The sequence below is a fragment of the Rhodofomes roseus genome (genome assembly GCF_022264815.1).
Source record: "Rhodofomes roseus strain CIRM-BRFM 1785 chromosome Unknown C8Q71scaffold_18, whole genome shotgun sequence".
NCBI lineage: Eukaryota > Fungi > Basidiomycota > Agaricomycetes > Polyporales > Fomitopsidaceae > Rhodofomes > Rhodofomes roseus.
The window spans coordinates 16,026-43,874 of record NW_025952974.1 but is presented as its reverse complement, the minus strand read 5'-3'; the positions used below and the strand labels follow the sequence as shown (position 1 = coordinate 43,874).

The 27,849-nt window shown below is 57.0% G+C and overlaps 11 protein-coding genes and 1 non-coding gene across 12 annotated transcripts; 3 read left to right on the top strand and 9 right to left on the bottom strand.

Moving 5' to 3' along the window:
- Window positions 1–106: 106 nt before the first annotated feature.
- Window positions 107–178, bottom strand: C8Q71DRAFT_t111. Its single transcript has one exon. It is a non-coding gene; the product is annotated as a tRNA-Arg (tRNA).
- A 185-nt stretch (window positions 179–363) lies between these two features.
- On the top strand, window positions 364–2,235 carry C8Q71DRAFT_180763 (uncharacterized protein). Its single transcript, XM_047916805.1, has 2 exons — window positions 364–561; window positions 625–2,235. The coding sequence occupies exon 2, from the start codon at window positions 641–643 to the stop codon at window positions 2,135–2,137; it is 1,497 nt and encodes a 498-aa protein (XP_047776128.1). The 5' UTR covers window positions 364–561; window positions 625–640; the 3' UTR covers window positions 2,138–2,235.
- Window positions 2,236–2,657: 422 nt separating this feature from the next.
- Window positions 2,658–4,598, bottom strand: C8Q71DRAFT_180755 (uncharacterized protein). Its single transcript, XM_047916804.1, has 2 exons — window positions 4,406–4,598; window positions 2,658–4,336 (listed from the first exon to the last, which is right to left on the bottom strand). The coding sequence occupies exons 1-2, from the start codon at window positions 4,425–4,427 to the stop codon at window positions 2,823–2,825; spliced, it is 1,536 nt and encodes a 511-aa protein (XP_047776127.1). The 5' UTR covers window positions 4,428–4,598; the 3' UTR covers window positions 2,658–2,822.
- An 846-nt stretch (window positions 4,599–5,444) lies between these two features.
- Window positions 5,445–6,222, bottom strand: C8Q71DRAFT_180847 (uncharacterized protein). The gene is made up of 3 exons (XM_047916806.1): window positions 6,218–6,222; window positions 5,939–6,157; window positions 5,445–5,883 (listed from the first exon to the last, which is right to left on the bottom strand). The coding sequence occupies exons 2-3, from the start codon at window positions 6,019–6,021 to the stop codon at window positions 5,721–5,723; spliced, it is 246 nt and encodes an 81-aa protein (XP_047776126.1). The 5' UTR covers window positions 6,022–6,157; window positions 6,218–6,222; the 3' UTR covers window positions 5,445–5,720.
- Window positions 6,223–6,868: 646 nt separating this feature from the next.
- Window positions 6,869–11,071, bottom strand: C8Q71DRAFT_773110 (ARM repeat-containing protein). The gene is made up of 15 exons (XM_047924449.1): window positions 10,909–11,071; window positions 10,702–10,854; window positions 10,545–10,638; window positions 9,887–10,276; window positions 9,266–9,826; window positions 8,970–9,199; window positions 8,855–8,917; window positions 8,777–8,801; window positions 8,651–8,724; window positions 8,387–8,591; window positions 8,219–8,324; window positions 8,086–8,157; window positions 7,861–8,022; window positions 7,565–7,802; window positions 6,869–7,495 (listed from the first exon to the last, which is right to left on the bottom strand). The coding sequence occupies exons 2-15, from the start codon at window positions 10,788–10,790 to the stop codon at window positions 7,027–7,029; spliced, it is 2,778 nt and encodes a 925-aa protein (XP_047776125.1). The 5' UTR covers window positions 10,791–10,854; window positions 10,909–11,071; the 3' UTR covers window positions 6,869–7,026.
- Window positions 11,072–11,089: 18 nt separating this feature from the next.
- On the bottom strand, window positions 11,090–12,823 carry C8Q71DRAFT_773107 (uncharacterized protein). The gene is made up of 3 exons (XM_047924448.1): window positions 12,707–12,823; window positions 12,557–12,655; window positions 11,090–12,490 (listed from the first exon to the last, which is right to left on the bottom strand). Exon 3 carries the CDS (start codon window positions 12,456–12,458, stop codon window positions 11,346–11,348), a length of 1,113 nt encoding a protein of 370 aa, XP_047776124.1. The 5' UTR covers window positions 12,459–12,490; window positions 12,557–12,655; window positions 12,707–12,823; the 3' UTR covers window positions 11,090–11,345.
- A 114-nt stretch (window positions 12,824–12,937) lies between these two features.
- C8Q71DRAFT_909440 (uncharacterized protein) lies at window positions 12,938–14,695 on the top strand (the record flags this gene model as incomplete). The annotated part of the gene is made up of 2 exons (XM_047929043.1): window positions 12,938–13,046; window positions 13,116–14,695. Exons 1-2 carry the CDS (start codon window positions 13,025–13,027, stop codon window positions 14,693–14,695), a joined length of 1,602 nt encoding a protein of 533 aa, XP_047776123.1. The 5' UTR covers window positions 12,938–13,024.
- Window positions 14,696–15,290: 595 nt separating this feature from the next.
- On the bottom strand, window positions 15,291–16,822 carry C8Q71DRAFT_860179 (NAD-P-binding protein; the record flags this gene model as incomplete). Its single annotated transcript, XM_047927760.1, has 8 exons — window positions 15,291–15,441; window positions 15,534–15,616; window positions 15,678–15,818; window positions 15,890–16,136; window positions 16,196–16,248; window positions 16,306–16,560; window positions 16,632–16,727; window positions 16,781–16,822. 8 exons carry the CDS (start codon window positions 16,820–16,822, stop codon window positions 15,291–15,293), a joined length of 1,068 nt encoding a protein of 355 aa, XP_047776122.1.
- Window positions 16,823–17,634: 812 nt separating this feature from the next.
- C8Q71DRAFT_180447 (NAD-P-binding protein) lies at window positions 17,635–19,405 on the bottom strand. The gene is made up of 8 exons (XM_047916802.1): window positions 19,313–19,405; window positions 19,151–19,261; window positions 19,009–19,104; window positions 18,701–18,952; window positions 18,597–18,649; window positions 18,299–18,545; window positions 17,987–18,240; window positions 17,635–17,926 (listed from the first exon to the last, which is right to left on the bottom strand). Exons 2-8 carry the CDS (start codon window positions 19,190–19,192, stop codon window positions 17,776–17,778), a joined length of 1,095 nt encoding a protein of 364 aa, XP_047776121.1. The 5' UTR covers window positions 19,193–19,261; window positions 19,313–19,405; the 3' UTR covers window positions 17,635–17,775.
- An 874-nt stretch (window positions 19,406–20,279) lies between these two features.
- On the bottom strand, window positions 20,280–21,685 carry C8Q71DRAFT_180401 (uncharacterized protein). The gene is made up of 4 exons (XM_047916801.1): window positions 20,986–21,685; window positions 20,823–20,917; window positions 20,670–20,754; window positions 20,280–20,614 (listed from the first exon to the last, which is right to left on the bottom strand). Exons 1-4 carry the CDS (start codon window positions 21,333–21,335, stop codon window positions 20,488–20,490), a joined length of 657 nt encoding a protein of 218 aa, XP_047776120.1. The 5' UTR covers window positions 21,336–21,685; the 3' UTR covers window positions 20,280–20,487.
- C8Q71DRAFT_180455 (chaperonin GroL) lies at window positions 21,189–23,343 on the top strand. The gene is made up of 4 exons (XM_047916803.1): window positions 21,189–21,536; window positions 21,587–21,637; window positions 21,686–21,746; window positions 21,799–23,343. Exons 1-4 carry the CDS (start codon window positions 21,356–21,358, stop codon window positions 23,291–23,293), a joined length of 1,788 nt encoding a protein of 595 aa, XP_047776119.1. The 5' UTR covers window positions 21,189–21,355; the 3' UTR covers window positions 23,294–23,343.
- Window positions 23,344–25,898: 2,555 nt separating this feature from the next.
- C8Q71DRAFT_725627 (uncharacterized protein) lies at window positions 25,899–27,042 on the bottom strand (the record flags this gene model as incomplete). Its single annotated transcript, XM_047921710.1, has 7 exons — window positions 25,899–26,297; window positions 26,403–26,502; window positions 26,542–26,554; window positions 26,580–26,646; window positions 26,703–26,825; window positions 26,857–26,949; window positions 27,013–27,042. 7 exons carry the CDS (start codon window positions 27,040–27,042, stop codon window positions 25,899–25,901), a joined length of 825 nt encoding a protein of 274 aa, XP_047776118.1.
- Between the last annotated feature and the right edge of the window lie 807 nt (window positions 27,043–27,849).

The following is a 27,849-nucleotide window of genomic DNA, read 5'->3' as shown; positions in this document are numbered from 1 at the left end:
CATCGACACTTTCCCCTCTCGCGCTTCTTGACGTAGCCCCGGGCTCTGGGTCTCCCGAGTCGTCGCAGCAAAAAAGAAGCCCTCCTGCTGGCCACTCAACTTCGGTCGACGAACCTGGGACTCGAACCCAGAATCTTTAGCTCCGGAAACTAACGCGTTGCCATTACGCCAGCCCGCCACGTTTTACACTCGTCGCCGATGCACCTAGAGCTGGGGAAGATGAATTTTGCTGAGGCCCGGAACCGGGGAAAATGGTGTGGCGGGGAGCGCCTGTGGTCGGTACGATCGCTATCTCGATGCTCACGTGACGTATCATCGGCCTTCGTTTCTCGCGCCTGCGCCGCCGCCGGGTCCTGCGGGCAGCGGCGCAACTGCCAACTTGTCGTACTCACATCACCCCCGATACTACTCAGTTCAACGCTTCAAGCGGACCTATTGTGACTTTTTGCTCATCGTATCGCGGCGGAATCTCTCAGTATAAAGTTTAAACCGCGAGGCTGGAAGACTCGGACCGCCACTGGCATTTGGTCGCCCCCGCCGAGCTGGCCTGAGTACGACGTGGTATGTGCAATATTGTATGCCTCATGATAATAGTCACTATTGTCTGAGCCCCATATACTGCAGCACACGCGTGATAGAAATGACGGCCATGAGCGTCGAGTGCAAATATAATACTACGGCTCGACGTCCTCGCACGACCATCAACGACCTTCCACATGACGTCCTCATCCTCATCTTCCGTGATGTACGCCAAGCTGCAAGTCTCCCGTATGCATTTCGAGGAGGAGACAGACTGTATCTGGATCCCTGGGCGCCGTACTATGAATCAGTGTCGGAGCATCCTTTCCCAGAGTGCCTCGCATCCGTCTGTTCGGTCTGGCGGGCTGCCATGTCGAACGTCTCCATATTCTGGACACGCCTCGTCATTTGGACCGGCCGTGATCCTACTCCTCTTTCTAGGATACGCGAGTACCTCAGTTGGTCGCGAGAATCCCTTCTCGATATCTACATCCTACGGAGGTTCAGTCCAGCCATCGAGGACACCGCGGAGAAGGCTCAGATGAACATGATCCTCAATCTGCTCTCTCCGAGTATGAATCGCTGGCAGCTCCTCTACATGAGGCCTCTATACTCCAGTTCGCTTCCGTGTCCCGGTCTAGACTTGGTCGGACGCGCGGACAACTTGATCGAGCTCATTCTTCACTTTGTAAACGATGACCTGGTGACAAGTTCCAATGTCTCCTCACCTCCGGCGAACCTGTTCGACGCTCCAAAGCTGGAGCAACTCTCTATGGGCGGTGTTCACTTCCGCGAGGCTTACGTGAAGCGCGCCACGCACATGCCGTTGCCACCCAAGCTCACCTGGCTCGGGGTCACCGGCTACAACTCATGCAATGCGCCCTTTCCGGTCCACGAGCTGTTGGCGTGCATCACGACCCGTATGGATCGCCTGTGGAGGGTCCATCTCGACGGGCTACAGCTCGATTGCTCCACACATCCACCTGCTCCCTTTGATTCCCGCCGCTGGGAGGCCAACACACGTTTCATCGATATCCCTGGCGATGTGATTGCGGAGTACCACCGACTCCTCCAATACACGCTCACCGACGTAGCGCACTATACCAGATGCTCACTGCCCGATTCTCCGTTTGTGGTATCCACGCCGTTGGCGGATGCATGTCAGACTTATGTCTACGGCATCGCCGATCCGGACGCACTCATGTACTACCTCTCAGCCGGGATGAAGCTCGACAATGCCTGTTATAGCTTGGCAATCGTCAACTGTGATGGCCTCTGTGCGGATGTTCTCCACAAGCTCGCGAAACCGGTCAGCGAAGATGCGTGGCTGTGCCGAGATGTTCAACAACTGAAAATTGCGGGATGCACGGAATTCAGCAGCACGGACCTGCGGGCAATTTTGGAGGCACGCCAGAAGGCAAACGCGGCCTATGCCGCCGCGGTGATGACGATCACGGAGATATATGTGCTCAACTGTGGAGAGCTTGTGCCCGAAGATAGGGAATGGTTCAATGAGAATGTGTCTATCGTCCACTGGGATGACTGGGAAGGGGGATTTGACTATACTCCGGATCTGGATGGGCAATATGATGACCCGTGGGACAATATTGACTACTAATAATAATGTTTGGCTGTTGCGAGTTGCGTGCGCTGAATACGTCTCGTTCAACTCGCGGTCAATAACTCTGATGTAGATTACAATGACCAAATCGTGGCATACAATTATCAGGTACTGTTAACTGCGTGCCTCCGTGCCAATCATCCCATTCCACAGTCTCCATATTCCGGTCAAACCACTCTCTATCCTCTGGGCTATGCGTCTGTTCTCAAGTCCGGTCGTCTTAGCTGAACGGCAAAATGGAGCTACAAGATATACCCAGCAACAGTCACCACGGACTTCCCGAGGATCGCTATATCCTCTTCAGACCTCAGGCCTCATGTCACAATCAGCGACCTGCCTGCTGATGTTCTGACCATGATCCTAGTGCCACACGAGAGGCGGCTTGCCCGGATCCCATACAACTAAATTCCTGGCCTAAGACGGTGTCCCAGACAATCCTTTCGCAGAGGCTGGGTCCGGAGTCACACATGTACAGTTGCCAAGATACGCGCGGGGCTCTCTAACCCGTGGCCACTGCAAGTGGGATCCCGAGAGGAGTGCGGAGCCCAGCCGGTAGAATACATGAGATTGCTGAACAGCGACGTCGACGAGAGTGAAGAGACGGACTTAGCGCGGCACGGCAAGTCGAGTATCGACTACGGTGATAAGAATGTCATGCAAACAGATTATTACAGGGTAACGTTCACGGCCCTGTGCCCCCGTGCCAGTCGTCCCATTGCACGTCTTCCATATTCTTGTCGAACCACTGCCTGTCCTCCGCAGCCAACTCGCCGCAACGTCGGACGTAGAGGTGCGTCACCGAGAGCAAAACGTACCCCATCTCATCCAGCCACGCAAAGCCCGTCGCTTCGTGCCTTCTGCGGCGCGCCTCGAGAGCAGCCCTCAACTCTGAGCTGTGCAACCGTTTGCACCCGGAGATGCTTAGCATTTCGAGATTCGGGCACAGCCATGATTCGTCGCCGCCGTAGGTCCCTGGGGAGAACGGCTTTGCAAGCGCATGGAGAAATTCCGAATTAAAGCCGTCGCAGTCGTGAATCGATACTTGGCTGCCGGCGATGTAGTATCCCAGCGTAGCCGAGTCTGGGATGCCCTCAAGCGTGAGATAGTACGATTCGCAGACAGAAGGGGAGTCATAGGTAGGGAGTGTGCAGCGCGTGTAGGACAGTGTCTCAACGAAAGGGTGGTGGAGGAGGGAGCTGTAATGTGCGATGACATCGCCAGACATGTCTGTGAAGTACCAGTCGGTGCCCCGGTCATTCAGGCGAGGAGGATCCGCGTCAGGGTAGATGTCGAGCTGGAGGTTGGTAAGGTTTACTCTCCGGTTGTATAGTCGCTGACAGTCATCCGGGTCCGTGAGAGTCTCTAGGAGATCAACGACGGGAAAGGGAACTTGGTCGGAGGCATAGTCTGTGATGGTAATGTACCGAAGCTCGGGGGGCAACAGCGGCCGGGGTACTGGCGCCACGTACGCTTCGCGGAAGTGCACGCCGCCCATGGAGAGCTCTACGAGCGCGGGCGTGTCGAACGTGCGTTCGGACGGCGGAAGTGGTGCGGGACATGCAACCGCGTCGTCAAAGATGAACTCGAGTTTGAGTTGTTCCAGGTTTTCCGCGCGCCCGACAAGGTCCGTGTGCGGAAGCGGGAGGGAGCTCGAATGGAGGAGATACATGCATAGGAGCTTCAATCGCTTCATGTGCGGAACGAGCAGCTCGACAATCGCCTTCGCATGTGCCTTCTCCGTGCGGTCTTCCACGCAAGGGTCGTACCTCCGCCGGACGTCAATCGAGACGGGCTTGTCTTGCGACCACGCGAGGTACCTGCGGACCATCGAGAGCGGTGTGGCATCGCGTCCAGTCCAGATGACGAGCTGCGTCCAGAACTCGGAGCTGTTCGACATCGCTTCGAGCCAGTGGGGAGAGACGGACGCGATGTGCTCGACAGAGTGTTGCGATAGTGGGGATAATCGAGAGTGGTACGGAGCTAGGTGATCGAGTTCTGGGTCGGTTAAGCCGTGCATGTCGGCACTGTCGAAGGGACGTAGTGTAGCCCTCCAGACGTCGCTGAGGATGATCAGGAGAACATCGTGCGGGAGGTCGTTGACCGTCGTTCGAGGCCTCCGGGTAGCGATACGGTTATGCTTGCCTGGCAGAGAGTAGATTGCGTTGCTTCTTGTGGCTTCTCCGTCCACAGCTAGCTCTGCAATATGTACATTCAGACATCACAAGGAGCGAAGATCAGTGACTGATACTAGGCTCAGACACTCACGCTTCACGCTGGGTCCGTCCATGGTCCGTCACACAGGGCAGTGGGGCTGTCCGACCTCTGCCCGCTTCAACCAGGATCCCCAGAAGAGTCGGCGGCCTTGGGGGTGAGACCGTTCAGAAGAGAGCGACTCGCGGCAACGTCTCGCCACAGACGCGTCGAACACGTGACCTCCACAGTCGTCTCCTCCTGGTCAGCTTCCCTTTCCTCTTGACTCTCCTCTGTCGCTACGGACAAAACTGGAGCAACGCCCCTCGAGCTACTATCTCGTACCGCCCTGACTCCCGCCCTATCTAGCTTGTCGGCGAGTCATACCACACCCGCATCACCGGGATCGCCTGTCCATGGACGCTATTGTACTACCTCACCTACGTTGGTGAAGCTGGGTATGGCGAAGTAACGATAGAGAACTGCGACGGCTTCTGTGCTGGAGTTCTTCGGCAGCTCGCTCGGCCTGTGCGACGGAGCGGTGTGGTCACTGGCTGTGCTCCGCCCTCACGAACTTCACCATCATTGCGTGCAACAACTTCAGCAGCGGTGACCTGAGGGCAGCGTTCGAGCTGCGGAGAGTGACACGTGAAGCGGCAGATTCTCCTGAGGAGCTCGACCCGGGGCATGTGGTCTCGTTGCTGTCTCGCCTCCACGTGCGTGGGTGCTGCGAGCTCGCACCGGAAGATAAAGAATGGTTTGAAGACCACGTATGGGATGTCCGATGGGACGACTGGACAGGGCAAGGAGCGCATTATCCTCAACCAGCGGCCGAGCATTCTTGTGCATTGGTACGTCTCTTCAACGAGATTGGAGCTCGACCCTAATGCTAGATTGCGGTTAGCCCCCTTTTCGGTGCTTTGGTACGGACATTAGCCACCAAACGGCGCTGTATAATAGGACTACCTGTGGCAATTGAGCGGATCGCCCTGCCACAACAGTCACTTCACCGCGTTCTACGCTACCACAGGCTACTCTGCTAAACTGAAATTGACATGTGTATACTAGCTAGTCTATGACACAAAGTGTGACGTTCACATACATATATCAGCCAGCTTCGTCGCAACGTCGGTCGTAGGCCCATACCATCGGATCGCCCACCAGAGACTTCGTCCTCAGCCTAGTAGTGCTTCCCATTCCCGACGTCGTCAATAACGAGTGCCATCACGCCGATTCGACGCTCAAGGGCGGAATCTCTACAGCGCGCCCCTAAAGCTGGGTCACGGCTCTTTGCTGAGTTGTGAGGCGATCGCAAGGGCCCACGCAGTCTTTTCGCTGCCTTGGTCAGTCCATGACAGCTTGCATGTGTTTACACCCGATTCTGCTGCCGTTACTCCGCTGTGCCCGCCGCTCTGGCCTTCATCCTGTCCAGCTCACGATAGTACGCCATGACCGACCCGTACTGGCGGGCCTCCCTCGCATGAAGATCAAATGTAGCCTGGGCAGCAGCGCTTTCTGATGCGACGTCGTCAGAAAGTTGAGCATCACTAGACCTATACGACAACGATTCAGCATTAGGTCAGGCGCATGATACTGAAAACGACAGACGTGTCGGGGATGGGGGGAGCTACGATGGCGGACGGAGCGGCGGCGGCCACGAGGATGAGCGACAGGAAGGTTGAGAAACGCATGCTGGATATATAGTCGGTGATGACTTGATTGGCTATTAGCGGAGTGCCAGTGGCGACTTCCGGAGTCGTTGTAGGATGCGTGGACGTGTCGTGAAGGCAAAGAAAGAGAATGTGTGTCGTCAATAATCGAGCGAGGCTGGCAAGTCACTGTCAATATGCGTCCGTGCACAGTATACCCAGCCTGAGGTACACTTACCTACCAGTGCACTCGTTCTCGATTGGCTCCGAAAGGGAAGGTCAAAGAAAGGGGAGCTGAGGACAAATGGAGGAACAGTAGACTTCATGTAGTACCAGTCTGCGACCACGACGGTGAGGCGCTGCATCTGTCTATCAACTGGGGTTGATGTTACTGAGCTCGTCTCAGACCATTTCATGCGAGACAAATGTGTCGCCGGAGACTGAGTCAGTCAAGATTAGTATGACGCCTGTACTTCTCGCCAGAAATACCATAAAGGCTTGCTATTATCGAGAACGGAAAGGGGCGCCGTACATCGACTGCTGTCAAAGCTCGATAGCGGCTGCAAGACAGTCTACAATGAGGCAAGTCAGCGAGATCACCGAAATTGTGAAACAAAGGGACTGTACCAGAGACTCAAGTTTGAAGCTACCGGACGCGGTGTCGGATGGTGCGACGACCGTGTGACGTCTTTATATTCATCTGTACTGCTCAACTCACTGCGATAAGGAACTGACATGTGCGTCAAGCATAACTTTGTCGCGGATATGCCATCCGAATCATGGACATGGCTCTGGTGCATAGCCCCAACGCCTCAGAGGGTAAGAAACGCATACCCGTGACTAGGCCCATGACTGACGATGCTACGATCTTTATCGCCACCAGCAGCAAGAAGGCAGCGCACCAAAACGTGCAAAGTAGTCGTTATTCCGATTTGACCTCCAACGGTACACATCATACATTATAATTTCTATGGCGTGACACAGATTCAGCAACATATAAACGACAGCAACAAGATAGCAATACACCCCTACACGTCTCGGCTAGCTTCATCCCTCCGTCCACTCCTCGTCTTCGCCGTCGCCCTGCGCAAGATGTAGGCCGAGGTCCCGCACGCTCGAGATCGCCACAAGCAACGGATGGTTCGGGTCGAACGCCACGAGCAGCTTATGCATGTCCTCGAGCGCGAACTCCTCCATCTCCTCGATCAGCGTCAGGTCCTCACGCTCCTCCTCAATCTGGTTCGCCGGCCGCGCGGCGCGCGCCTTGCGCTTATCGGCGAGGCTCTGCAGCTGCCGCTTCGTCGCCTCCATTACACCGTCACTTAGCTCAGACGGGAGCGCGGACGGTCCGCCGAGCAAGCGCATGGAATCGGAGAAGGCGCGGTAGAGGGAGGCGAGGAATGACGCGTCGGGCTCGTTCGCGATGCAGGTGATCAGTTGAGACAACGTTGCGGAGACGATCTGGCTCGTCAGCGCGCCGCTGTTCTTTCCGCATGAAAAGAGTACCGGAACGAGCCTATCGAGAGCATCATTGGTAGGACATCAGTTGAGCCCTGTCACAAACGGTGAACGAGGGACTACTTACAGCGCACATGCCTCCCTGACGCCTTCATGGAAGAAGAACCTCAGGTTCGGAAGGACGAGTTCAAGCGTCGGCGTTAGGTAGCTCACGAACCGCGGCCCCAGAGTGGAGGAATATATCAAGAGCGTCTCGAACGCCTGACATTTCTCCTCCAGCGCACTAGTGCGGATGCCGATGTGCTGGCCATCCATGTTCATCACCTCCCATCCCTCCCTGTCCTCGGGTTCATCGCCAGCATCCTCTGTCGATGGGTCAGCTACCTACCCAATAGTGCCTCCGGAAAAGATGCCTGAACTCACCATACACGGAGACCTCCGTCTTCGTACCCGCGGCAGCAAGGAGAGGCGACATGACGACGGGAAGATAGGGCTCGAACTCTTCGCCCATGGCCTGGCAGACCTTTGCCCATGTCGCGATGAGGTAGTGCGTGAGCATCGTGTCCTGCAGGTCCGGAGGGCTATCTGCGGAGCACGAACCAACTCTTGGTCAATGCGATAGACGGAAAGTAGGATGAGTCGACGTACTTTGGATTCGCATGAGCAACTCGACAAACGTGTTCGCGTCCGGCCTGAAGACATCTCGTCCCACGGCGATAGCTACGCACAATGACCATCCGTCAACGCTGATGTCAACAACAGTGTGGACGGAGATCCTCACCGATGAGACCCGCGCATTCCATCGCCTTGGCTCTCAGTTTTCTGTAATCCGGACCGTTCGCGTTCTGGAGGATATTCAACAGCAGCGGCATAATCGAAGAGTAGTGCTACAACCCCACATCGTCAGCCACTTCGCTCTTGGCCCACAACATGAGTAACTATCACCCACCTTCGCAAATGTTGCCTCACTCGCGTCCGCGACCATGGCGAGCGTCGTGATGACCTGCTCCTGTACATACCGCTTCGGGCTGCCTGATGCAGGGTTGAGGAGCTTGAGGAGCCGTTCGACGATCGGGTCGAGGTAGGGGATGAGCGTGTCGCGCTCGACACCCTCGCAGAAGTTGATCAGGGCGGCTGCCGCATGCGCATGGACACTACGTGATGAGGGAAGCAGATCAGTCGCAGGCCATGTTGACGAAAAGGTTACACGGACCGAGCCTCGGGCGCCTCGAGTGTGGGTATCAGAGCATTGAAGATCTGTTGGTGATATTGCTCCTGGATGACTTCCTGTACGCGTCAAGTTAGCTAGGGTGATAAGTAACATATAGTAGCCCCTCACCTCGAGATCAGTGCACAATTGACCACTAATGACAAGTCAGCTGTCACGGCACGGTCTAAAGAAGAATAAACTGCTTACATGCATTGACAGGCCGCATACCTAACTCTCGGGTGCAGGTCCGTGAACCCCGGTAAGATGAGCCTTCCAAGGCGCACCTCAGCAACGCAGGCCGCACAAACAGACAACGACTCACTCGACGACCTTGCCAAGCTCCTCCTGCATGACCTTGCTCGTGCCCTCCGCAATCGCCGCGATGGCCATCAAGCCCGCATGCCTCAGCCTCCAGTCATGGCTCGCCAGCATCGCCGGTATGTACTGGAACGCAGACGGGAGCACCGCCTTCCCGCCCAGCGCACACGCGAGGCGGTCGACCGACTGCTCGTACACGTGCGGGTACGTATCGTCCGTCGGATCCTCGCCGGGCTGCCCAAATCCGCATGAGCCTCAGCCACCCACGCAGGCCACAACAGCATGCACGAAGCCACTCACGTCCGCTTCCAGCCACACCTCCGTCTCGTCCTCCGGGATCTCGCCCATGCCCTCCAGGCACCCCCTCACGACGACCGCCGTCCACCCGTCCACGCGCCTGACCATCCCCGGCCTCGCCTCGCTCAAGCTAATCATGAACTCCAGCGCCGCCTTCCGCACCTCCTCCGCTTCCTCGTCGACGTCCCGTTCCTCCGGGGCCTTACCCTTCCCACTCGCCCCAGCGCCAGATCCGTTCTGGCCATTCTGCACGGGCGGCGGGAACACGAAGCTGCCACCCGCGCCTGGGTTCGGCCGCGCGACGGTCGGCGTCGGGCCCGCGTCGACGGCGGGCACGATGAGCGGCGGGAGGAACGCGAGGAGGTCGCGGAGGTGCTGTTCGAAGAGCGCGGGGTCGCTCGACGCCAGCGGCGTGAGCGTCGTGAGGAACGCGGGCAGGTGCTTGTGCGGGAGCGCGGGCAGCGTGCTGAGCATCGGGTAGAGCAGCGCGAGCGCCTGCGCCTGCTGCGCCTTGTCGGACGCGGCGAGGAACGCGACGGATGCGCGCAGGGCGGCGAGGCGGACCTATGTGCTCGTGCGCGGTGTGAGCGTCATCGAGGAAGGCGGTGGGCGTTCGTGACGCACCTCGATACTCTCCGGGTCCTGCAGACCTTTCTGCAGCATGCCCACGATTGCCTCCGTCTGGAGGTCGATGATCAAGTTTACGCTCCCCGCGAATACCCGGAACGCCGCCTCGCGCGTGACGACGTCGCCGGCCTCCACCATGCGGAAGGCCTGCGTCTGGAGGGCGTGCCACGGGCGGCCACGGGCCATCGCCTGGTTGGCGAGGTCGGCGACGGTGTCGACGGCCTTGTGGCGGACAACGGAGGCGGGCTCGTGAAGCAGGGAGTAGAGGAGGATGCGCTCAAGGGTGGCGACGGACTGCGAGGAGAGGTGATCGTAGAGGGGGAGGCGCGACTGCGAGGTCGCACGGAAGAGCAGGCGGCGGAGGAGGACAAGCGAGAAGGAGCGCATCTGAAGAGCATCATCGGCGTGTCAGCGGGCTTTCGGTGCTTTCCTACACGGTGTATGTCTCGGTAATAGCATTGACAAGAAATGCCCGTCCATTGACGCAAGACATATGCAGGGAGCGGGCCATGCTACCAAGGAACACGCAAGAAAGCACCGGGAGTCGCGTGCGGCGAGACGCGTCTCGGGCGCGCCCGCGCTGCAGCGCTCCCCGGTACCTCCTAGGCAATGTTCCTAGCGCAGGAGATACACGGCCAGAATGATGTAGACTCACCACTTCCGTGTCCGCCTGCGTGGAGAACTGGGCAAGCGCCAGTATGTACAGCTCCGGGGTCTGGGAGAGTCGGTCGTCGACGATCTTTTCTGCACTGCAAGCATGGAAAGGCGTTCATGTCGTTTGGGCAGAGAATGAAGGAGCAGTGGATACGCACTTTGAGCGAATCTGGTTGTCGCCGAGGACGAGATTGGAGAGGATCTGGGTGAGCTCGGCGGTGACCTCGGGCGGGACGATCGCCTCCATGTTGCTGCTCACTGCGCGCGCGTGCTGTCGTGTGTTCTGATATGCGTTCCTTCGAGCACGTCGGCTGTTCCATACTCACTGAGGCACGGCTGGACGCCACGATCAAACGGGGACTCACCAGTCGCGCACGCGATGTTTCAGAGGAGGCCGCTCCGGTACGGCTCAGGCGCTGTGTTTTCGGAGGGCGCGTGCGATCTGCGTGCGCCTGTGATGTTCGCGGGTAGGCGTGGGCTGGGGAGTGGAGGAGGAGGAAGAGGTTGCGATGCAGCTGTCCGCACTGCTTCGCCCCGGCGCCTGCAAAATCGGAATCTGGGCGCTTCTTATTGTGCATGTAAGTACTAGTGGTACATGTGTGTACAGGTCTGGGTCTACGTCTGTCTACGCTCGTCGCTCGCCGTCTGCTACTTAGTCCCAACGAACGTTGTCCCCCGCCGCGAGCTCGCAGCAATCGCGCACGCGGAGCTGCCACACCGACGACACCACATGCCCTGCGTCGAACTCCTCCGGGAACCCCCTCGACGTTGGCGAGGTAGTGCATCAGCGTCAGCGGGCATGCTATTCCGGCGATGCGGGTGTTGAACGACTCGCCGACGGGATGGGTGCGCGCGGGGTATAATCGGTTAGGGAGCGTGCAGCGCGTGTATGCAGTATGGTCCACGTAGCTGTCCCGGAGAAGTCTGCGATGACGTCGCCGCACATGTCCACAAAATTGACATTGACGTCCCAGCGATGCTGGGTGGGCGTGAGCCGGCCGGGCCAGACGTAACACACGCAATCGAGTTCGAGGTTCTCGAGGTGAAGCAAGCGGAGATCTGGGCGAGCCACGAGGCTTTCAACGAGGCTAAGCAGGGAGAAGAATTCGACAGTCCGGGAGTTGTTCCGGGGAGCTCGTGCATAGTTGGTCAAGGCAAGGCGGGCAAGCTTAGGAGGTACAACATAGCTGGGATATGGCCCCATGTAGGACTCCAAGAAGTGGCGGCCGTGCATCGAGAGTTCGTGGACCATCGGTGTCTTGAATACGCCAGGCACGGGCGCGGTTGTCATAGTACTCCCGACAGTGTCGTCGATGATGAAGTCAAGGTTCAGCCGTACCAAATGATCGGCACATCCCAGAAGTTCGAAACGCGGACGAGGAAGCGAGCTTGCATACAGGAGCTTCAAGCATAGCACTTTCCACCGCTGCACGTGTGGCAGGAGCAGCTCGAGGATAGCGGCCACTCGTTCCTTCTCTGTCTGATCTGCTATCGCGGGGTCGTACCGGCGCAAGACGTAGATCTCTAGGGGCTGCTTTCGCGACCAGAAGAGATATTGACGGATTCTTGAGATCGGCGTAGAGTCCCTGCCTAGCCAGATGATAAGAGGAGACCAGAACGTCGATACACTTGACATGACTTCTCGCCAGATAGAAGAGACGCTGGCCAAAGACTCTGCGAAAGGATTCTCCGGTATACAGTCTTCGAAGCTAGGCCAAGAATTCAACTCAATGGGGTCCGGGCGACCTGCTTCGCGCTTGGTGTAAAGCTCTCGCACAGCGCAGAAGGCTTCTTCGAGGATGATGACTAGAACGTCGGCAGGTAGGTCGTTGGTTGTGATGCGGGGCCTGTAGAAGATGCGGCCGTTTTCGGAAATGCTGCGGTCACTGTCGCTGGATGGAGCCTGATATTCCATCTTGCCATTCAAATAAGGCTACCTGACTTGTGCTACGTGTAGTAGAGGTGAGAGGAAACTGAGAACAGACGCATATATGCGGACTATGAATCGCTCACCGCACTACTCAAAGCCTCCGTGTCAGAAAGAGACTTGAACTGTGACCGCGTCCCTGGGAGGGGAGGCTTGTGGGCACGGCCTTTCGTGCGATACGCGTCCTGAATGAAAGATATCAGGTGGGACAATTATTCGGAAACAAATATCCTCACAACTTCACTGACGTTGCTGGAACTCGTCAGTGCCGGTTCCAAGCTTATGAGCATGCAACGAGGGCGTGGCAGGGCTGTAAGAGATTGTAGCTCGAGGGGTGTTGCTCAGGTTTTGTCCGTAGCGACAGCGTGGAGGAGAGTCAAGACGAAAGGGAAGCTGACCACGTGGAGGTCACGTGTTTGACGCGTCTGTGGCGAGACGTTGCCGCGTCGCGCGAGTCGCTCTCTTCTGAACGGGTCTCATAAAGGCTGTCATCTCACCCGCAAGGTCGCCGACTCTGAGGATCCTGGTTGAAGCGGGCACAGGTGTGACGGACCATGGATAGACCCAGCCTGAAGCGTGAGTGTCTGAGCCTATCAGTCGTGACTGATCTTCGCTCTTTGTGATGTCTGAATGAACATATCGCAGAGCTTGCTTTGGACGGAGAAGCTGCAGGCGGGAACATCATCTACTCCCTACCAGACAAGCATAACCGCATCGCTATCCGGAGGCCTCGCGCTCGGACGACGGTCAACGACCTTCCGCACGACGTTCTCCTGAGCATCCTCCGCGACGTCCATAGGGCTACACTACGTCCCTTCAATCACATGGCCGACATGGGATTCGAACGCGAGAGCAACTACCAACCAGAACTCGATCCCCCAGCTCCGTACCACTCTCGATTATCCCCATGTTCGCAACACTCCGTCGAGCACATCGCATCCGTCTCTCCCCACTGGCTCGAAGCAATGTCGAACAGCTCCGAGTTCTGGACGCAGCTCGTCATCTGGACTGGACGCGATGCCACACCGCTTTCGATGGTCCGCAAGTACCTCGCGGGGTCGCGAGACAAGCCCCTCTCGATCCACGTCTGGCGGAGGTACGACCCTTGCGTGGAAGACCGAACGGAAAAGGCACATGTGAAGGCGATTGTCGAGCTGCTCGTACCACACATGAAGCGAACAAAGCTCCTATGCATGCATCTCCTCCACTCGAGCTCCCTCCCACTACCACACACGGACCTTGTCGGGCGCGCGGAGAACCTGGTCCAACTCAAACTCGAGTTCATCTTTGACGACGCGGTCGCACGTCCCGCACCGCTTCCGCCGTCCGAACGCACGTTCGATACGCCCGCGCTCCTACAGCTCTCCATTGGCGGCGTGCACTTCCGCGAAGCGTACGTGGCACCGGTACCCCGGCCGCTGTTTCCCCCCAAGCTTCGGTGGATTACCATCACAGATTATACCTCGGACCAAGTGCCATTTCCCGCCGTTGCTCTCCTAGAGACTCTCACGGTCCCGGATGGCTGTCCGCGACGATACACTGGCAACCTGAGAGCAAACCTCACCAACCTCCAGCTCGACAGCTACTCTGACGCGGATCCTCCTCGCCTGAATGGCCAGAACATCGACTGGTACTTCACAGACATGTCTGGCGATGTCATCGCACATCTCAGCTCCCACCTCGACTACCCTTCCGTTGAGACGCTGTCCTACACGCGCTGCACAACCTCTACCTATAACCATCCTACCCTCTGCAACTCGTACTATCTCACGCTTGAGGGCATCCCAGACTCGGCTACGCTGAGATACTACATGTTCGGCAACTTTATATCGATTCGTGACTGCGACGGCTTCAATTCTGAAGTGCTCCGTGCGCTTGCAAGGCCAGTCTCAGGGCCCTACTCCAACGCGGAATCATGGGTGTGCCCGGAAATGGATGCGCTAAGCATCTCCGGGTGCAAGCGGTTTCACAGCTCAGAGCTGAGGGCTGCCCTCGAGGCGCGCCGCAGAAGGCATGAGGAGACAGGCTTTGCGGAGGTGGAAGACTTTTACAGGGGGTACATGTTGCTCTCGGTGACGCACCTCTATGTCCGGGATTGCGGCGAGTTGGCTGCGGAGGACAGGGAGTGGTTCGACAATAATGTGGAAGAAGTGCATTGGGATGACTGGTACGGGGGCACAGGTGATGATGATGCTGATGATGATGATGATGAAGAAGAATTCTGAATATAAGTATAAGCCGCAACAAGCAAACACAAACGGTGCTAAGACGCGGCGGGCCCTGGTCCGCGAGGTGCGGGTACCGGTGCCCCTGTCGGGGATGTGTCTACGGGGTAGAGTAGTATGTAGATGAAGTAATGTACGGGATTCGTGCACGGTAATATGCACGGGGGCACAGGGCCGTGAACATTACCCGGTAACAATCTGTTTGTATGTCATCCTAATCGCTGTAGTCTAGTTACCGCGCCGCGTCAAGTCCGTCTCCCCACTCTCGTCGACGTTGCTGTTCAGCAATTTTATGTATTCACACCGGAATTCTACCTGCTGGGCTCCGCACTCCTCTCGGGATCCCACTTGAAGTGGACACGGGTCAGATAGCCCCGACCCAGCCTCATATTGTTACGCTTTCCACCGATAGACACTTGCCTCACTGTTCGTACTCCTCACTGAATGTATGGCAGTCCGAGCTGATAGTATGGATGAAGAGTCCGCACGTAGCTATCCCGTTCAGGCGCTGTCGCTACACTTCTTCCTTGCCTCCCATCTAGTGCTTGTGTCTGTCCCCGGAGACACGCACGTCCGCCGCGCGCACCGCGTCAGCTCACACCTCCGCGACCTGCACACAGACCTTCCCGACGTGCTGCTGGCTCTCGAGGTACTCATACGCCGCGCGGAGGTCCTCGAACGCGAAAACCTTGTCGACGACTGGCTTCAGGCCCGTCGCGTTGATCAGCCGCACGAGGTCTTCGAACCTGCAGGTAGCATGCATGTCAGCGGGGGAAGAGCCGAGACGAGGGCCGAAGAGGGAGACGCGGGGAAGAGGGCAACAGAAGAAGGGACGTACTGCTTGCGCGAACCGGTGAGGATGCCCCGGACGACCGCGCCCCTGCTGAGGATCTGGCCGGGGAGGTTGGACGTGTCGCCGGCCTGCGCACGCGGACGTCAGACTCAGCGTGCCCGAGCGCAAGCGCGCAGTGTGCATACGTACCCTGGCGAGGAGGAGGAGGAAGGGGGATGCGACGAACCCAATCACGTTGACCGACCCCCCATACCGCGTGCTCGCAATCGACTTGCCGATCGTGCCCGGCCCCCCAACCTCGATGACATGGTCCACACCCCGTCCGCCCGTCTACCCGCCACCCAGTCAGCCTCACTCGGAGCCCTACACACTCACACCCGAGTGGTACCCGGGACACTCACGATGCGAAGCACCTCCTTCTCCCAGTCCGGCGTCTTCTTGTAGTTGATACCATGCTTCGCGCCGAGCTTCTTCGCGACCTCAAGCTTGCTGTCGGAGGAGGACGTCGCGATCACGGTCGCCCCGCTGGCGACGGCAATCTGCAGCCCAAAGACGGACACCCCGCCTGTGCCGAGGACGAGCACGGTGTCGCCAGCCTTGAGCGAGTTTAACCCGAAGAGCGCGTTGTACGCGGTTACTGCGGCGCACCTGCAGTTGGCAGCAGGATAGGCCACTGTGGTGCGGTGGTATTGTGAGGTGGGACTTACGGGAGAGTGGACGCTTCGATATACGTCCAGCCGTCCGGGATCTTGACCAGACACTAGAGACAGAGACAGATGCGTGAACCCGCGCGCGCAGCGACGAGCAGAGCACGTACATGCGCGGGGAAGATCCTGTACTCGGTCAAGACCCCATCAATCGGTGCGCCGAGCCCGGTCAACCTCATCGCGTCCGTGACCTCGCCAACGACGTGGTCGACGCAGAGGTTGGCGCAGACCCTGTCGCCGACGGCCCACTCCTTGACGTCAGCGCCGACGGCGAGGATCTCCCCGGCCATGTCGGAGCCAGGGACCAGGTCGTCCTTCTGGCCCGCCGGCGGGTACTGGCCCTTTGCGACGACGATGTCGCGGAACTGCAGTCATCGAGCGCAGCGTTGAGCTTCGAGTTAGTGGGTGGCGTCGGAGGCGGGGAACGGGGACGGACCTGGAGAGAGACGGCATGGACCTTGACGAGGACTTCGGTCGACCTCGGCGTGCGGACGGAGGCCTCCTTGAGCGTCAGATTGTGGAAGCCATCCGGCTACGTGCCCGTCAGCGTCGAGCGGTGTGTGCGGCAGTGCGCGAAGGACAGACCTTGAGAAGACGGTACTCGCGGGTGGTCGTTGGGATCGGCATTGCTCGCGGGCTGCGGACACGCGAATGAGGATTGCAGTGGTCCGGGTCGTCTTGCAAGATGGTAACGCGAGGGTTACGCTTTAGGATGGACGGCGAGGGCTGTCTGTAGTAGAGTGGATTTAAGACGTGCACTTTAGGGTTTGTATCACCGGAGTGCTCCGCCCGCTGAGCATGGTATCAGTGAACCGCCGAATACACTAATGAAAAAGTAGGTGAACTGTTCGAGCGATGTTGTGTCGGCGACGACATACCCGCGCCGGCCAGACACAGCCAGATGTCCGCCACAGCACCTGTAGCCTTCCCAGCCAAAGTCCGACTCGCAGTGTCCCACTCGTGCGCGTCTACAGGCGTAGCAAATGCAGCAGCAGTGCCTGGACAACACGAGGCAGTCATGGGGGCCGTCGAGGAAGGAAATACTGACGGGAGCAGTGAGGAAAGCGGAAAGCTAGAGGCAGCGTGTGGCCCGGGGAAATCTCTCGAAACGACTGTCAGACCGACAATAGCAACGGGATCGCCAACGCTCACCTCGCCCCTTCCTATCGCTGCAAACCCATCGCCTTCGCCAGACGTCGCCGCGAACGTCTGGGTCGCACTGGGCAACAGGCCCATCGCCGATTGCTGAGATGGCAGCTATAAGAGAATAACATCAGCCACGCCTATCCTGCCCGCCCCAGGGACGGCCGCTCGTGCATACACCCGGCTCCGAGACGCTCTGAGGCGGCGACGATTAACGGCTGCAGACGACCGCGAGCAACAGCGGTCCGTCAGCTCACAGAGGATGTGCACAACACAACAAAGGGCGCGCTACCCGCGCGGTGCGGTCGCGCACACACGCGGACTGGGCAAACCAGTGGATACCGCAGTAAGTGAAACAACGTACACGTATCAATACACTTCTACCACACCTGCCACTTCCTTCGTTCGTTCTTTCGTTCGCCCTCTCGTCCCCCGGCTCACGCCTTGGCAACCTGCACCACCACCTTCCCGACATGCTGCTGGCTCTCGAGGTACTCGTACGCCGCGCGCAGGTCCTCGAACGCAAACACCTTGTCGACGACGGGCTTCAGGCCCGTCGTGTTGACCAGCCGCACGAGGTCCTCGAACCTGCCCATGAAGCGTGGGTCAGCGAGGGCTCAGAGGCAGCAGGGACTCCAGGACACGTACTGCGTGCGGGAGCCGATGAGGATGCCGCGGACGAGCACGGCCTTGCCGAGGATGAGCCCGGGGAGGCTGGACAGGTCGCCCGCCTGCGCGCGACGGACGTCAGTAAGACGACGGCCGGACGGATGGTATGCACGTACCCCCGCGACGAAGCCGATGACGTTGACCGCGCCCGCGTAGCGCGTGCTCACAATCGACTTGCTGATCGTGCCCGGACCGCCGACCTCGATGACGTGGTCCACGCCGCGTCCGCCCGTCTGCGAGCGCGAGGAGTCAGTGGACCTGCCCGCAGACAGTGAACCAGCGCGCACTCACGATGCGGAGGACCTCCTGCTCCCAGTCAGGCGTCTTCTTGTAGTTGATGACATGCTTTGCGCCGAGCTTCTTCGCGACCTCGAGCTTGTTGTCGGAGGACGACGTCGCGATGACGGTCGCCCCGCTGGCGACGGCAATTTGGAGGCCGAAGATGGAGACACCGCCGGTGCCGAGGACGAGGACGGTGTCGCCGCCCTTGAGCGGGTTGACACCGAGGAGGGCGTTGTACGCGGTCACTGCGGCACAGCTGCGGGCACGAATCAGGCCTTGGGTTGTCACTGCAGAAGGCGACACTCACGGGAGAGTGGATGCCTCGACGTAGGACCAGCCGTCCGGGATCTTGACGAGAGACTAGAGACGCGGATGAAGACGACGCGCGCAGCGACATAACGCGGTACGTACGTGGGCAGGGAGGATCTTGTACTCGGTGAGGACACCATCGATGGGCCCGCCGAGGCCGGTGTTCTTGATGGCGTCGGTGGTGTCGCCTTGGATGTGGTCGACGCAGAAGTTGGCGGAGACCTTGTCGCCGACGGCCCAGCCGGTGACGCTGTCGCCGACGGCGAGGATCTCTCCGGCGAGGTCGGAGCCGGGGACGACGTTGTCCTTCTGTCCGAGGGGATACTGGCCCTTTGCGATGACGAGGTCGCGGAACTGGAGGAAGAGGGATAGGGTTCAGGAAGGGTGGCGCTCGGAGGCGGAGGACGGACCTGGAGAGAGACGGCGTGAACCTTGACAAGCACTTCCGTCGACTTTGGCGTGCGGATGGAAGCCTCGGTGAGTGTCAGCTTGTCGAAGCCCTCTGGCTGGATGGGCGTCAGTACTGGGCGGTGTGTGCGAGGGGGGACAGACCTTGAGGAGACGGTACTCGCGGGTGGTCGTTGGGACGGGCATTGGGCAGGGGATGAGAAAGGGAAGATGGGCAGCAGGCTAAGCTGGCTCTGGCTATAAGCTGGGACGGTGCTTTGTCAGAGGGTCAACAGTGCGAGCGATGTTCCATCGATGACGACATACCGTCCGTCTCTCCCAGCTGCTTCTGGGCCACGCATCATCACATCGCCCGTACCGACACGCCGCGTCCAGAGTCGTGTCGACGGCCAGACTCGACTCGGGGCTAACACACTCGTCCATAAGTAAGTAGTACAACATCTCTGCGAACACATCAGCTGAGCGAATCTCGCGCCCATTTGCGTCTCGCTCTGCACCCCGTGTATATTCAATGTCACATCATTACGAATCATCAAAGGCTCCTACTCAAGCTGTAACTTATGGGACTGTGCCTATGCGTACAAGTCTGTCGGCAGACCGCGCCAGATTTCGAGTTGTCGAGGCACCGAGTGGCCTTCACGCCCGACAGGCGACAACCAGAGCGGCCGCCCCTTCGATTTCCCGGAAACGGTGTGCTGGTCGGCACTCCAACGAGCAGAAAGTAGACAAGACTGCTAGGCAAGCGTGCCAGGAGAAAGGCGGGTAAGTCACAACGGGGCAGCTCGCAGTGCCTCGCGCGGCCGAAGGCGGTAGCGACGAGGACGAACTCGACAGTCCGGGTCGCGCGGATATCCCTGGCACGTCAACACTCTGTCTCGAATACGAACTGAGACAGTGTTGCGCTACCCGCGTCCATCCAACACCGGATATGCGTGATCTCTTTGACGCACCCTTGCAGCGCCGTCTCACAGTACTTCAACGTACGGGTCGACCCCTCCTCTCTTTCCAGACCGGAACCCCCGATCACGTGTGCGCTGGCCGGTACGTCCTTTGTTCTTCTGCGCATACGAATCAGTGGTCAGTGATAGAGCATATGCTGACACCTACCGTACGCGACCAGCCTCGCTCGATTGCAAACGTACTCACTCAATGATCACGGCATCTCTACGACCTACGCTTCGACGTCTTCATCCACTGCACGTCATGCACTTCTTGGCCTTCCTCCCGCTGGCGCGCAAATCCGAGTAACTCATCTCACGCGCACGTCTCGTCTTGCCTAGCTCGCGCGACGCTCTGTCTCAGCTCTCACACGCCGTACCCTGAAGAATGTGTTAGACTCATCAGGAGATAGCTATCTCAAAAGTTTCCGCCCGGGATCCCAGGAGCGACAGAGACAGGCGGCGAAGGCAGAAAAGCAACGGATGCGCCAAAAGGCGAAGGAAGCACAGAAAGCGCAGAAAGCGGAGGGCGAGCAGGCGTCGTCACTTGTCAGGAAGGTCAAGAAGGTCTTCGGGAGCAGGCGCAAGCCGTCCGAGGAGGATCAGCCGTCGAATGGCGTTTATGGACAGGTTCCCTTGGGGATCGCTTGACGAGTGCGACAACCTGATTCTTGAGCGTGATGCGTTAATCATATACTGTATAAACTTGTCGTTTGATTACTTACTGTGTGGCAGTCACTACAGAGCATGGCAGCGAGGCATCCTCACTTGAGGGGGACGTTCGAACGCAGATCCACTGCAGTCCGGATCCTGGTCCCATCATTGGTCCCCGAAGTGGTGGAAGACATCGAGGGGTCTCACCGCGGCATAATGCGCACCGAGAGCAGTTATGTGTGGCCTGACTGGTAGATCACGGAGGGACAAAGCTTGCCACCGCGGAACCGTCGGATCGAGCACGAATCGAATGCTATACCTAGTGGTGACTCTGCCGTCAAGGCTAGCCCAGCATACTGCTACACATTCGGGGAGTAACGAGCGCACCTAGACTGCCGGAGGGATGTCGATTGCACATACCGATCCCCGAAGCGTAGATACTCGCGAGCAGGAAACTCAGAAAACGCGCATAGAATGTTTGATACGAGCCTCGCATCCTCGACCCATCTTCGTGGACGACGGCGACGCTCGTTGAGCACGGCGGGGATGGCGGCGAGGACGAGAGCGGCGGTCGGCGTCGGACCCCGTCGGGTGTGAGCGTGATGTGACGGGGCGTTACTGCGTGATTCTAGAGTGTTCCGTGACCAAATGGACAAAAAGTGGGCGTGCTCGTCGGCGTCCTTCACCGTCATCCCCCTGCTCGTCGTCGCCCCCGCACCCGCCGCCTCTCTGCTCATCGCCCCGCGTGTCGAACAAAATGCACCACCTCTCTCAGTCGTCCTCTGCTGCGCTCCGCCGCGCCGCCGCAAAAGCGGCCAAGCCTTCGCTGGCTCGCGGCGCGCACAAGGAAATCAAGTTCTCGAACGAGGGTCGCGCTAGCATTCTCAAGGGTGTCGACGTGCTCGCGGACGCCGTCAGCGTCACCCTCGGTCCCAAGGGTGCGTACGCTCTCCTCGCGCTCGCTGCTTTCCGCTCACCGTCTTCGCAGGTCGCAACGTCATCATCGAGCAGTCTTTCGGCGGCCCGAAGATCACGAAAGGTACGCAGATATCTTCCTCTTCACCACGTCGTGCTCACCCGCACGCAGATGGTGTTACGGTCGCCAAGTCAATACAGCTGAAAGACAAGTTCGAGAACCTCGGTGTTCGGTAAGCTTTCCCCTGTGTGCGGCATCCAGCTTTGCACTAATCCGCCGTGCAGCCTCGTCCAGGATGTCGCCTCCAAGACCAACGAGATTGCTGGTGACGGCACGACCACCGCAACCGTCCTCGCGCGCGCCATCTACGCGGAAGGTGTGAAGAACGTCGCCGCTGGCTGCAACCCCATGGACCTCCGCCGCGGTTCCCAGGCCGCCGTCGAGCGCGTCGTCGAGTTCCTCTCCTCGCACGCAAAGACTATCACCACCACCGCCGAGATCGCCCAGGTCGCTACCATCTCCGCAAACGGCGATGCCCACGTCGGGAACCTCATCGCTCAGGCCATGGAGAAGGTCGGCAAGGAGGGCGTCATCACCGTCAAGGAGGGCCGCACGATCGACGACGAGATCGAGATCACCGAGGGCATGCGCTTCGACCGCGGCTTCATCTCCCCCTACTTCGTCACCGACGTCAAGAGCCAGAAGGCCGAGTTCGAGAAGCCCCTCGTCCTCCTCAGCGAGTCGAAGATCAGCCGTCTTCAGGACATCCTCCCCGCTCTCGAGGCCGCCGTCCAGGCCCGTCGCCCGCTTCTTATCATCGCAGAGGACGTCGACGGTGAGGCCCTCGCCGCATGTCTCGTCAACAAGCTCCGCGGTCAGGTCCAGGTCTGCGCAGTCAAGGCCCCGGGCTTCGGCGACAACCGCAAGTCCGTCCTCGGCGACCTCGCCATCCTCACCGGCGGACAGGTCGTCACCAACGAGCTCGACATGAAGCTCGAGCAGCTCACCCCCGACATGCTCGGTTCCTCTGGGTCCATCACCATCACGAAGGAGGACACCATCGTCCTCAACGGCGAGGGCTCCAAGGATGCCATCCAGCAGCGCTGCGAACAGATTCGCTCCCTCATCGCGGACCCCACGACGAGTGAGTACGACCGTACTAAGCTCCAGGAGCGCCTCGCGAAGCTTTCGGGCGGTGTCGCGGTCATCAAGGTCGGCGGTTCTTCCGAGGTCGAGGTCGGCGAGAAGAAGGACCGTTACGACGACGCGCTCAACGCCACGCGTGCGGCCGTCGAGGAGGGTATCCTCCCCGGCGGTGGTGTCGCGCTGCTCAAGGCGTCCCTCGCCCTCACCAGCAAGGCTCCTGGCTCGCAGGTGACGGCCTCGCCCGACGTCAAGCCCATCCCGACCGCCAACTTCGACCAGGACCTCGGCGTGTCCATCATCAAGCGCGCACTCTCGTACCCCGCACGGACCATCCTCAAGAACGCGGGCGAGGAAAGCTCTGTCCTCGTCGGCACCATGATCCAGCAGTACGGCGCGGAGGACAAGTTCGCGTGGGGCTACGACGCGAGCAAGGGTGAGTGGGTGGACATGATCAAGGCCGGTATCGTCGATCCCCTCAAGGTCGTTCGTACCGCGCTTGTCGACGCGGCCGGCGTCGCGAGCTTACTCACCACGAGCGAGGCGTGCGTCGTCGAGGCTCCGGAAGAGAAGGCTCCTGCGGCACCGGGCGGTGGTATGGGTGGCATGGGTGGTATGGGCGGCATGGGCTTCTGAGCGGGGCGTCGTCGTTGAGTTGTGGGCGTGGACGAGAAAAAGTATCATGGTCAGCTTGTCTAATGTTGAGTCTCAGCATCATCACCACATCCACGTCATGTTCAGTTGCACATCTAGCTATCATCGCCATTGTCTCATGTTGTGTAGTATGTTCATATAATCTGCTCTCGGTCTTGCATGCTTAGAAATGATACTCCCCACTCTTGTGTTATCTTCTGATTGGAAGGAACTCTGATGAGGCCTGTGCCTTGGTTAGTGGCGGGTGAGATACAGATGCCTTGACACTGAAGTGTTCTATGAAGTATGTTAGACCAGGGTGTGTACCAGATCTGTTGGGATACTGTTGCAGTCATTAACCCACTGGTGGGTCAGTATTGTCTGATGGGCCACCTTCCCAATCCAGCAACTTTTGGGGCTATATTGGACAACTGCAAACATTTGCTCCACTTCTAAGCATGCTCTTGCCCGGATTCTTACCCAATAGGGAAGGTGGCCCATCAGACGATACTGACCTGCTGGTGGGGTAATGACTGTGGTGATTGTGGTTCAGCAGTGTTCACTTGCAGTGGTGAGTTCAAGAATCAAGGGGCTGATATGATACCATCAAAGCAAAAACCCTACCCCATACAACTACACAAAAGGGATGCCATACATTCAATAAATGTTCCTGAATATATTAAAAATTAGTGGAGTAGTAGCAAACAATATTATACAATCTCTACACCGCCAAAATGTGAGCTGAGCCTAAGGAACTGGATCAGCTGAGGTCACATCCCAATCAGGTCACCAAGGTGGTAAAATCAGCCACGATGGGATGTGAGATCAGACAGGTTTGATCTCAGCTGACAACCGGTGCTTGGGCAGGAGGGAAAGTGGCACAAACACAGAAGTGTGGTTAGAGCCTCAAACTGGCATTCACTGTAGCCTGGAGTCTCATCATATGCATGTTTCTGTAGTCTTGCGGCTGAGACAGGTAAAAAGTATGATACATTGGCAGCAGTTAATGATACAGGCAATTTACAGGAACAGCCAAGGTGTATATATTTGATTTCACACATGGGCTAACAGTGCTGTCATGGCAAGGTGGTAAAGGATGTGTTGAGTGTGTGGGTCAGCAAGGTGATAGGTTTGAAACAGGCAGATGTTGAAGGTCTTTTACTCATGCCCACTCATGTTTTGCACCACTTTTCTCTCTCTTCCAAGCACTGGTCATCAGCTGACGATCAGACCTGTCTGATCTTACATCCCAAAATAGTTGATTTTACCACCTCAGCAACCTGACTGGGATGTGACCTCAGCTGAGCTAGACCTTATGCTCAGCTAATGCAGGAACCTGAGGGCAGGGTCACCCATTTTTGACGGTGTAGGTGACTTGTGATGATCATCTTCCTAGATAATCATATCTGTTGCATCAGCAAGGATGGCTTTAAGCTTTGAGGCACAGTATTGTATCTACTATCTGGACTTTGAGTCACACTATTATTGAGTTACTATAGGTTTCATTGTCACTTGTTCTGACAAGACACCTTTGATATTGATGCAAGTGCTAATATGAGCTCAACAAGTAACAACTATTACCAATCACTTACTGAGATATAATCAGGCTGCATGGCACACATACAGCTATTAGGGATAGAGGCTTGGTAGCCTCAGAGTGCACAGAAACCCGTTAGAAGTTTTTACTTACTGAGTGGCTGCATCAGTGAAGGTTTGTTATGTGCTTATCGTACTCTCCTTATCTTTCCTTTATTCCACTGAATGCACATCAATGTAGTACTTTCATTGATTTATTACTGAGGTATTGATTACCGACATTTTGAAGCTTCAGAAGCACTTGTTACTGTATCTACTAAATGGACTATTGCTGAGTTTCTAGTGTGTTCTTACTCATGATGACCAGATGCTTTCAGTACTGATACAAGAGCTATTGTATGCTTGGTAAACGATGGTTATTACCAATCAATTACTGAGTTATAATGGTTTTGTATTGGTATACAAAGGAATGGCTGTGCTATCCTTAGGCTGTACACCAAAAATGTGGAATATTGCATGCCTCAGTGATGCCTCGGGAATCAGTCCTGAAACGATGACCTGGTAACATAGCTTGCCTTGTTGGAAACAATGAAGTGTAAGGCTATGATCCTATTGTTATCCTAGAATGGCCTCTAAGGTGGTGTGAATGAGTCAAGGACATGTACTATTCACTTCTACAACACACCTTGATTTTCTATATACTTCCATGTAGCTCCATTGGCTGTGTCCTTGGTAATGGCATAAAAGGCCATTCCCAAGCATGGTCAATTGACAATTGACAATCATGGTATAAGCCCATACTACGCTCTGGGCTTCTGCTAATCCTTGTCTCTTCCAGCCCAAGGCTCAAGATCCTCAATGTCTCTCTTGGTCAAGCTGTGGCCGACCTTCCACATCATTACATTGCATGTCCCCGCCCTTGCCCTTCAGTGACATAAGTCTGCCGCTCGAGCTTCTGCTATTGAGTTCTTATCCAGCCTCTAGATCCAAACCAGTTGTACAACAGGTATGGGAGGGAACAACTTGGTAATGTCTAGTATATTTCTGGGATTCTTGGCTGGCAGCTCCCCTCTTAAGGGCGCAAACCTTCCCTGAACATCCCAATCACCATGATGCCCCAAATCACTCTCATCCTGACAGGTCCCCGGGAGGACCTCCTTGCTGTTACCCAGGCCATGAACGCTGCAGTGTTTGGCAGACCCGTAGATATCAAGACCCAGATGGGACCTGCTGCTGCTCCTGTGCAAGTCCTGGCTCCACTGCAGTTGCTGCTCCCATCCTGGTCCCTGCTGTCCCCGTTCCCGCCATTCCTGCCATCCCCGCCGCCATCCCTGTCCCTGCTGTCTGGGCTCCTGCTCCTGCCACTTCTCCAGTCCAGCTCCCCACCATTCCCGCTCCCACTCCTGCTGTTCCCCCTGCTCCCTTCATGTGTGAACAAGACACTGTGGTTGTCCTCTACAGCAGTGCTCATCTAGTGAACATGATCAATGTTCAGCTGCATATACTTTAAGCTTTGTGAGTCCACAATTTCTATGGTGACTTTCCTACTCAATGCTTGTTTTGTTTCCAGGCCCACCTCCAAATAGACTGTGGCAGGCTGTACAATACCTTCCTGCTGCACTTGCAGGACATAGAGGCAAAGGGCAACAGTGCCCACAAGGTCATAGTATTCAATGCTGGGGAAGTAAGGCCACACATTCAGTAAAATTTCTCACTCCAAACCACAACCTGCTCATCATTAGCCCAGTCTTACTATTCTTGTATGGGTCCCTGCCTTGTGATGGTGTTTCTTGCGATAATGATGCAGACTGCGCTGCCAACTAGTTGTTGTGGTTCTCAATTATTCAGCAATTGTGCAAAACTCCCTCAAACTTACCACTTGTGCACGGAGCCATAGCTGCGTGTAGTCACTGATTATCCAGTCATCACAGTACTGGCCCTTGTGGCCCATGCTCTGGCAACCTAAGTGCAGGTGAATCAATAGCTTGACGTCAGCCAACTGATCAGATAAAGGGAAGTTGCAGACTTACATTGGCAACATGCATCTGCATCTTCTCCTGGTCCTGGTAGGACATACACTTTTTGGTCTCCAGGTGTGTCTTGGCACTCTGCTCAACAAGAAGCTATGGATGTTGCAATGGGGTTAGTCAGTCATTATGTGGTTCGTTGCAAGTCTGGTTACATACCTGAAAGGCAATGAACTCATTATTGGTCATCTGCGATGTTTCCAACAACGAATTTGGGCCCTTATAGAAGTTAGCCAGTAACTTGCGCGGCCTTGAAATCATGGCGATCTGCAGTACTAGTTACTGTGCTGGATTGATTGGCGCCGAATCCCGATCTCAGCTGCTGACACTGGTATTGAGTCGTCCTACCAAACAAGAAGCCATAGCGAGTGAGTTGTAGCATGTACACGGCCGTTGCCTTGCTCCATGGCACAATCATGTACGATTGACTGCACAATTGAGTATATGTGCAATGCGGAGGAGTGCTAGTCTACTTTTTGACGTGCTCCCTTGTTGAGAGGTCGGTATTTTCAATCGCAGTCTGAACTAAGGAAAGTAAGGGGAAAACAGACGTTGACGTAACAGCAATCTTGACTCCGGTATGGCTGCCACAGATACACTGGAACCCAATGATAGTGGACTTCAGAGTCCACACTGCATTGCACTCCCCAATCCAGTGGGCTGTCACCATGAGGTAGGCACAACAGCTCTTGGTGTCCCAGATCTTGGTGGTAAGAGAAACCTTTCCCACCATGTGCTACAGTCTCTGTGAGTAACACAGACCATGTGAGATAGAGCAATGAGCATACTGCTGATTTGTCAACCAGCCAAGCAAAATATGTCTTAAACTGGTCAAGTATGAGCTGACGAGCCTTGGTCCTGCCGGGAATATTGCTGTCCTCGATGTCCTCCCTGCACAGGAGGATGAGCTTGCAAAGCTCGGGGTTCTTGACCAACTTGATCAACTAATCTCAAGTTAGCATAATTCAAGATTAACCTGACGTCATGGCACCCGGT